The 10,000-nt window shown below is 45.0% G+C and overlaps 1 protein-coding gene across 1 annotated transcript in view; it reads left to right on the top strand.

The window, feature by feature from the left end:
• Positions 1-10,000, top strand: part of LOC143029242 (uncharacterized) — a 48,166-nt gene that overhangs the window by 23,708 nt on the left and 14,458 nt on the right. The window contains exon 2 of the mRNA XM_076191931.1: positions 8,242-10,000. This exon is cut by the window's right edge and continues 2,418 nt beyond it. Within this exon, the coding sequence (XP_076048046.1) occupies positions 8,281-10,000 (1,720 nt within the window). The 5' untranslated portion in view covers positions 8,242-8,280. The remainder of the gene's footprint in view (positions 1-8,241) is intronic.

Genomic DNA, 10,000 nt, shown 5'->3' with positions numbered 1-10,000 from the left:
GAGAGAGAGAGAGAGAGAGAGAGAGAGAGAGAGAGGTGGAGAGGTGGAGAGGTGGAGAGAGAGGGGGGAGAGCAAACGATTGTTCTCTTTATGCATTTCATGGACACTGGATCATAACCATTTAAGTAGGTAAAGGCAGACTAATGGATTCAGCTGTCAGTCTTGGCGTATATTTTCCACCCTTCCCGCAAGGGCACTGTTGCTTCGTTTTACTACTTCGCTACTGCCCCAATTTCACAAGTATTGATTATTATCAGTGTATTTGCATTTCGCTGATAATGATTCATCATGTACTACTTAGTGTCTTATTTACGATTCAGATTTTGCTGTCTCATTCATTAAATCGTTATAAAATAAACGCCATGGATTCATGTAAACTCTATTCTGTCAGATACGTAATGCCTTTGCATATTTGTTATATTCATATAGAACGTATCACTATTTATCATGTCGTTATCTTTATTTGATATTTTTGAATATCCTTCTTGTGGTGGTGCCGTTCATTGCAGCAACCAGAACACACCACTTTTTGCTGAGATGAATTTCCGCACATCTTTTGACCAGGTTAGCACATTCTTCCGCAACAGTTGCTTTTGTCACCTTAACGCCAGTCTTTTCGTTCGTTATTTCAGTTTTCTGCTCATTCTGCTTTAATTAAGATTTCTCCAGACATTAGTTTTGAGTTTTGATTTCTTAGTTGTTTTTCTCAGTTTAATTATTTCCTCCTCTGTGAAAGAGAAGATTCTTGACAGTTCTGTGGACTTTCAAGCGCTAATTGCTACCGACATCTTATCCCAATAATTGGATATTCTTCTCAACACTTTTCCTTGCAGTTATTATTCGTGATTCTCCAATTGTATCTTAGAAATAGTTGTGATCATTTAGCACTAAACGTCAAAGGAAGTCTTTAAACAAGGTTTCCAAAAAAATCTGCACTTCGGCAGCAAATGGGTGGTCATAACCTCTCTTAATTCAAACTTTCTGTGGCTTTTTTCACCAGTTATCAACCTAATTTTTATTTCCGTAGCGTGAAGTGAAGAGTAGTGAAGTAATGAAGAGAGTAGAACTGAAGATATGAACATACAGACCATACAAATTTTATAGGAGGAGAAGGAACGTATGTAGAATATCAGCTTTTGTGAAAAAAAACAACATAAATTTTTGTTAAACCGAAAGAGAGATGTCCGAAAGGACCAAGAGATTTACGACATATGTATCAATATCAGACCTTCATCCATCAAACTTACTTGCGATCCGCACATTCTTCTTCTGTTCCTTAGTTTCCTGTTATTGTGTCGCCCGGAGGCCCATTTGGCTTCGGCATTCGCGGATCCTACCTCGGAATTCGCAGATCCCGCCTCGGTTTTCGCGGATCCCGCTCGGAATTCGCGCCAATCGCGCCTAATTCGCGACGATCCTGGGTGCGGAATTCGCCATTGTGATATAAATGTTGCGCATTGATCGATTGCAGTCCTTGCAAAATGCATCAAATTGCTGGGGGTCACATTATAGCATAAGTACTGTTTGCACAACCTGATGGCCAAAGGGCGGAGTAACTGCTGACAAACTTCGAAGATAGCACGACGGACGCAACGGTATTCGACTGAACATGTAGTGTGCCGCTAAGGTCTAGCTTGACCTAACTCTTGAAGACCCCGTTTGAAAGACTTTATACTGGCTAAGGACGGACAATGTCATCCAGCTAGATGGTTAAAAACGGTCTCGACTGACGATTGAAGGTCCTTTGTCATATTTATTTTTTGGGGGGTTAATCAAAAAATGACCTTTTTTCTTGTCGTATGACCAGCATTTGGGAATTTGTGGATGAAGGTTTAAAGGGTTTATGTTGTCCTTTGAATACCTAGCGACACGAGCCAACATTAGACAATATCATTCATTCAAAGAGGGCCTTCTGGTCGCTGGGACTACTTTTGTCCACAGTACAAATATAATGTATGTTGTTACATTTCACATGAATTTTCTATACAAGAAAATAATGTCCAGTCTATATACGACATAGAAAACAAAAATACTCAGCAACATAAATGGTTTAAGGGGACATTGATAACCATGGAAATAGTCACCAAGCTTTTGTGTTCTGCCGTAAGCACATTTCTTTCAACACAAAGTATACACGGGACGTTGTCAGTAATGATATATACATAAGAAAAAAAATATGGCGGCGGACCCACAGCCGTGGTTGGTGGGTGAGGAGGATGGGGCAGGTGTTGGTCCCTTAGAAGAGCCAGGTTTTGTTTTGAAGAAGAAGAAGAAGAAGAAGAAGAAAAATGAATAAAATACAAAAGACAGATGTGTGTGTCTGGGCGGCGGCCCGTCGCCTCAACAGCGGGTCGACCACTGGCTGTGTCCAAGGCGCCCGACAACTTGGCTTCATGAATTTTACAATCGACTATCGATCGATCCCGACTGTTTATGACACCGTACCAGTGCCACATCAAACTTGCATACATGCATGTATTCATATATTATTTGTTATCCTCGCGTGCGGAACAGAACGTGGAGCCAAATGCTGCTGAAAGAAAATATATGTGTTTGTTTGTTTGTGTGTGTGTGTGTGTGTGTGTGTGTGTGTGTGCGTGCGTGTGTGGGTGCGTATGTGTATGTGTGTGAGTGTGTGTATTTACCTAGTTGTATTTTATGGGACGGGAGCTATGCTCATTGTGACCCGTTTTCGTATCTCTCCACGTCCAGTTTATTCTTGAACTCGTGTATAGTTCTGGCATTCACTGTTTCACTGTTTATTTTGTTCCAGACATCGATCACTCTGTGCGGGAAACTGTTCTTTTTCAGGTCTCTTCTGTAACTGTCTTTCTTTAGCTTCTTATCGTGTCCTATTGTTTCTCTCTTGTTCCATTTCAATAGGTCATCTCTATCGAGAACTTTCATCCCTTTCATAATTCTGAAGATGGTCAACAAGTCGCCTCTTTCCCTTCTGTGCTCCTATGTTGACAGCTGTAATTTCTCCAATCTTTGTTCATATGTCAAATTTGATAGTGTGGGTGCCATCTTTGTCGCCGCTCTTTGGATTCTATCTAATGAGCGGCGACAAAGATGGCACCCACACTATCAGATAACTAATGATAAACGAAAAGCAAGCAAATAATAAACACAGACAAATAATAACAAACAAATAAACAATATAAAATAAATGGCAGGCATTACAGCATCTTGCTTAGGTGCTTATCTAAACGAATCTTAAAGCTTCGAACTGAACTTCATTGCACTGCCTCTGCATGAAGTTTATTCCATTCATTAACTACACGGTTGGCGAAGCTGTTTCTACGCACTTCTTAATTAAATCTATTTCCTGACAGTTTGAGACCATTATTTCTTGTCAGATTCTCATTCAGTGTGACAATTTTATCACTTTCGATGTCAATTCCCTTTAGAATCTTAAAGTCCTGTATCAAGTTACTTCTAAGCCTACGCTTTTTTAGGGAAAACATATTCATATGTTTTGGCCTATTTTCGTATGATTTATTTTTGTGTATGTGTGTATGTGTGTGTATGTGTGTGTGTGTGTGTGTGTGTGTGTGTGTGTGTGTGTGTGTGTGTGTGTGTGTGTGTGTGTGTGTGTGTTTGAGGAGCAGATTTTCTGTAAGAAGTGGAATTGAAGACGACAACATTTTTGCAATTATCTAACTTTGAGCACGTAAGACAACCATACAAAAAGTCATACATATTGAGATCCCGAAATAAAGACTTCAAACACCTTAACCAAACCCTCCTAGACTTTAGTTCTTCAGGGAAATCGCTCCCATGAAAATCAAGAACCACAACAGTACAACTGCTCTCTGGCCACCAACACAGAATAGGCTTGGCTAAAGAAGCAAACTGCCTCAGAAGACGGAACAGCTTGCCCTACTCTAGTTTTGTTGTTTGTCCTTCGCAGGCAAAGACGACCACGACTTCTGGTAAAAATGTTCATGATATCTATACATATTAATCACCACTAGGGGTTGTGTGTGCTAAGATGGCTGGTAAATCCGATCTTCGCCTCGCTGCAGTGTGGGCAGGACACCTTCTGCGAGAGGAGGTACTGGTTCTCCTTTTCCTCCCCACTCGTTTCTGCTGTTCCTCGTCCACTCTAGTCGTACCCAGATAACAACAACATCTCCTTCTCTTGAGCGATTTGTGATTCAATCCGACCACACGGAAGCCGTGGGTCTCCAGCAAGAGGGACCTGGGACAGCAAACGGACACAACAGTGTTTCGTCAGTAAATGAATGACTAAATATATAAACAAACAAATAAATGTGTATTTTCAAACACGAAAATCCGACAGCTGCACAGGTGTTTCCCGCACGCAGGTGTTCAGGCAGGAGGGATCGCATAATTTCAGTATCAAATTAACTGAATTTGATCAAAGTTAGATCAGTGATGACGAACTCGTTGATCGTAGGCTTTCGAGCAGTTTCCTTGATTGAGACTGAAGAAAATCACCTCTCTTGGGGAAAATTAGAATCAGCTTAATTAATCAACTAATCACTTTATCGGGATTACTGTGCTTAACACATGAACCACAATTCTGTTATATAAATATACTTTAGAAACTTATCTAGAGCCATGAAAATCCTCGACTAGTGAAGCATGGGTATATTCGAGGCACTATCAAGGTGCACCAAGTCAGTCGCACGTGCTTCTGTTTACAAAAAGGAAATTTCCGTAGTCAAGATGGACCTCGACCCGACGCTCAAAGTACTTTGTTCTTGGGAATGTGTAAAGGACAGCGGGCAAGTTCCGCGGAAGTCGGGGGTGGAGTTGGGAGAGTTGTCTGCTAAACGTTTTTGTTATTGCAGGAAGTTGGTGCTTCCATCTACTGGTGGTATGGCGAAACGAGATATTTGCAACAGGTCGATAGTTTTTTTCCCTTCACCCTACCACCTCCCCTCCCACTTCATCCTCTCGTGTATCAGTGGTGGAATTTGGACACAGGGTGCTCTACGGCAAGATTCTGCCTGGGGTCTTTGTTTGGAGCCATATCTTCGTTAGAGCAAGGTTTGACTATACAAAATAATAAAAGAAAATAAAATAAAAATAAAAGAAGAAGAAGAAAAAGAAGAAGAAGAAGAAGAGAAAAGAAAAAAAGAAAGAAAAAAAGAAAAGAAAAAGGAATTCTGAAAAAAAGGTTTACATCGTAAGCCCGGGTCCTCCTTCCTGTCCATTCCTAGTCATAATGTCCAATCATGCACGATCTCGGCCAGGTGTATATACATTTATTTTGATAAAAAGCCCACCAGTAGGCGTGTAGTTTCGGCAGAATACATCACCTTTGCCCTGTGCACGCACGCGCACACACACACACACACACACACACACACACACACACACACACACACACACACACACACACACACACACACACACACACACACACACGCAAACAAATAAACAGAGGAAGGATTAAGAGGTTAGTGACGGAGTATGGGAAGATATGCGATGGGAGAAAGTTGAAGGTTAATGTGTGTAAAAGCAAGGTGATGAGATCTACAAGAGGAGAGGATGGCAGCGAGTTGGAAGTAAGTCTTAAAGGAGAGAGGCTGGAGGGGGTGGAAAGCTTTAGGTATTTGGAGGTTACATATGGCAGGTAAGGGCGGAGTGGCAGTGAAAGTAGATTATAGACTGATAGAAGCAAGTACATGCCTTGGGGGATTAAAAAGTTTCATGAGAAATAGGCACCTGGGAATGGAAACAAAGAGGAGACTATATGAAAGGGTGATTGCGCCGACGGCTTTGTATGTGGGCAAAGACTTGGGATTTAAGAGGCAGAGCAGAAAAGTTTAGATGTGTTTGAAATGAAATGTCTGAGAAGTGTGATAGGGGTTACAAGTTTGGATAGTGAGAAACGAGGAGGTGAGGAGAGCTGGGGTGGAAAAGGAGATGGCAGATAGGGCCGATGAAATAGTATTGGGATGGTTTGGACACATGGAAAGAAAAAGTGAAGAAAGATTGGTAAAAGAGGTGTGGAAGGCAGAGGTGGGGCATGTGAAACTGAGGGGACGACAAAGGATGAGGTTAATGGATGGTGTCAAAGGGGCGTTGAGCAAGAGGGGACAAGGAGGTGGGAAAGCAGAAGATAGGGGAAAGTGGAAAATGACTGTATAGATCAGGGGTTCTTAACCTTTTTTCTCCAATTCCCCACTTTTTAGTGAGCCAACTCTCCATTTCCCACCACAGCATCGGTCTTTGACAAATTCGATTTTAACCCATGCAGTGTTTAGTACGTAAATATACAGTGTTGTCACTTTTACCCAAACATGACTTACAATACCTCATATATTGGTTGTTTTTGTTATTAAAACAGTCTGTAAATGGCTGTGATTTGTAGAGTAAGTCAACATTTGGATGTAATGTATTAAATTTTGAAGCACTATCGATTATTTGTGGGTGGAAACAAATTCACGAAATGTGACAACAAGAAGACACCAGAAACAAACAAAAAGAAACAAAAACACATCGATTAAAAAAAAAAAAAAAGACAGTGGTTCTTCTGTCCAACCGGTCATTCCCCACTTGGCAACTCCGCCATTCCCCACCAGTGGGGAATTCCCCACAGGTTAAGAACCACTGGTATAGATGATACTGTGATGCAATGAAAGGAAGGGGTGGGGGATGGAGGGTAGGGATTTCTCCCCGTCTTTTCTTGTTTTGGATGAGAGGACGGAGAAAGAGGGTCGCCGATTAAGTGAAGCGGCCTTGCTGTGAATGTGCTGTGTCTTGCTGCATTGTTTCTGACCCAGGGCATCTCGCCCACTGCCCTGGGTCAGAAGGAGTGCAACAAGACACAGCACACCCACATCAAGGCCGCTTCATGCAGAAAAAGAGAAGACGGGTAGAAATCCCTTCGAGCTGCGTTAAAATATCATTCACACATACTTCCTCACCCCCATCTCCTACACACTCCCTGTCATGAATCACAGCATCATCCATACACAACCATTTTCCATTCACCCCTATCTACTACCTTCTCCCTTCCTTCCTCAACAGACATTCCCCTCTTTCCCAATGCCTCTTTTACCCCATCCACCCATCATTCTTGGTCGCCTACTCATGTTCATTCTTTCCACCTCTGCCTTCCACACCTCTTTTACTAATCTTTCTTCACTCATTTTCTCAATGTGTCCAAACTATCCCAATACTCTTTCATCAACCCTATCTCCCAACTCCCTTTGTATCCCCGTTCTCCTCCTCACCTCCTCGTTTTTCACTCTATTCAGCCTAGTAATCCCTATCATGCTTCTCAGGTGCTTCATCTCAAACACATTCAAACAGGAATCTCTCTCTCTCTCTCTCTCTCACACACACACACACACACACACACACACACACACACACACACACACACACACACACACACACACACACACACACACACACACACACACACACACACACACACACACATATATATATATATATACATATACATATTACATACATACATATATAGGTGGGTGGGGTTGGGTTTGAAGTGAAGGAAGGGGTAGGGTGGAGGTTAGGGTGGAGTGAAGGAGCGGGTGGGGTGGAGATGGTATGGTGGGGATCTGGAGGGCTGGAGAGCTGGTGGCAACTGATATCACCGTGCAAAAGTGGATGGAAAATTACCAAAGAAAAGAGAAAATGAAGACCGTAAGTATTTTCGTGTATTACATCCTCAGGAAAAATCTGAAGATATGAAACATGATATTACTTACGACCTTCAGTTTTCTGTTCTCCTATGATGATTTTAATGTGTGTGCGTATCTGTGGCGTCTTCCGGAATGAAATCCTTGATTAACTCTCGACTGAACCATCGCAGTTAACCCTTTGCTGCATAGATTGCCGAGTTTAGTCCACTTGTATACATTGTTCTGGTTAGTGCCAAATGTATAATGGTAATGGTAATCTGTATATTAATAGGTTTACGCGAAAACTAGCTTACACACAAGAACCTACTAGACCTAGAACCCGATGCAAATTTCAGAAGAAAAAAATCCGTCACCAATAAACGTTTAATAGTTTAAATTCTGTTAGAAACACTCGACATTAACGTCAACTTTAAGTTGACATTCATGTATCCTGGCGCACGACGTTACTCCACGGGTCGTCTCCTCGCTCTTTTGTATAACTTGGGATCACAAAGCGGAATGTGTATTGTGATGAATTTTGTAATAACCGTGGAAGTTATTTCCGTGGTCGGATTGACAGGTGCCCATTGAATAACTCTTTCCTCTGTTTCAGGAGGCCTGAACCTTCACTCCGGAGACGAGGAGGAACATTATGAAGTCCACCAGCAGGAGTGTGGACGGCGAGTTCGCGGAACCCGCCGCTAAGAGGCCGAAACTCGACGAAAGCATCATTATCAACAACAATAACAACAATAACAACAACAACAACAGCAGCAGGAAGAACAATAACAGCAACAAAAAAGAAACTATTTCTAGCACCACTCCTGAAGGAGTGATAGAGGAATCGAGGGCTGGATCCCCTAAGAAGGTGATCGAAAACTCCAAGGGTCCTCCTCCTCCCCCTCCTCAAGAGGACACATTGACCTCCGAAGGGGAGAGCGGGGATCTCTTGGCGCAGGTGTGTTCCTTCATCGGGATCGACGAAGAACTCCGCGTGGAGGAGGACAACTTACAAACCAGCGTCTCGGAGGGCGCGGCGCCACAAGGGCTGTACCCATCAGCTCCCCCGGAGGTTTCGGCTGGCATGACCTTCCGTCCACCTACCGTCGTGGTTACGTCAGTGTCTCGTGAGTTCAGGACGGAGCCGACCTATGTCGAAATAATGGATCCCCGGGCGCAGGTACGGCCTCCAGAGGCGAGGATCCCTCAGGGGGCTCTGCCACGGGGGCCCCATCCACATGCCGTCTGGGCTGTGCCGGACGGGAGGAGGTATTACACCATAGGGGAGGGTGTCCATACCCCGCATCCGACTCAGCACCGCCTTCCAGCGACCAATTCTCCAGAACTGCGTTACCCTTACCGACAGCGCTTCTTACCGCCTCCCGCGTCCTCCTTCACCTTACCCCCACAGTCCTCCTTGCCCGAGAGACATCCACGTCCTCCACTTCATCCTCATCCACTCCATTACGCCTATTACCCAAGAGGCCCAGATTTCCCTCCGCCGCCGCCGCCGCCGGCGACGGCACCGGCGACGGTGACTGCGGCGGCGGTGACGGTGGCAGCACCGGCCTACAGAGGACGGTTTCCGCTCCCGGGCCCTCCGCAGTACGTAGCAGCCCGTTTCCCGCGCCTCCCTAACGGCCATATCGGCTCACCTCAAGGCCACAGCGCTGAGACCGGCGACCCCCACTATGCTTCTTATCCTCTGCCCACAAAGGCCAAGACAAACGCAGCCGCGCCAGTACATCCGCCGCACGGGCTGCGGTCACACGACACACTCGTCACTACCTGTCCCGGCAACCCGCACGTCCAGCCCGGAGTCCTCCTACGCCCTCAGGAGTCAAGGACCGACATGGTCCGTCCATCTCTTCGGCCTCCCGAACAACTGAAGGAAGTGGTTCACACCCCGGTGCAATGGATCGAGCCCCAACGAGTACCTACAGCCGTGCCTAGTCAGCGACCGTACCTTCAACAGCAGATCCGGCAGGAAGGGAATCAAACCCTGGACAAACCCAGTCCTAAAGAACCCCGTCCACCACCACCACCACAACCACCCGCACCTCAGCTACACGCTCCTCCTCGCTACCCATATCAACCCTCAGGAGATTTTTCCAAGTCCCGCGAACAGTACCGAGGGCAGCCGAGCGCCGAGCTCATTCCTCTTGGTCCCTACGGCCACGTCGTTCCCGAGGAGTTGCTGCCTTACCACAGCAAACCGGCGGAGCCTTTCGCCCACCATGACAGTAACACTTCTGTTACCCCACGAGGCTACACAAAGCCTCCGGTATCAATTTCAAATGTGCCTGGAAAGCCTCCATCCTCTTCGTGCGAAGTGGTGGCGGTCGACATCGAACGTGTCTGCCCCGGACAAG

The sequence above is a fragment of the Oratosquilla oratoria genome, chromosome 10 (genome assembly GCF_046742065.1).
Source record: "Oratosquilla oratoria isolate Oo_2021 chromosome 10, ASM4674206v1, whole genome shotgun sequence".
Classification (NCBI taxonomy): domain Eukaryota; kingdom Metazoa; phylum Arthropoda; class Malacostraca; order Stomatopoda; family Squillidae; genus Oratosquilla; species Oratosquilla oratoria.
This window is presented reverse-complemented; position numbering and strand designations above follow the sequence as displayed.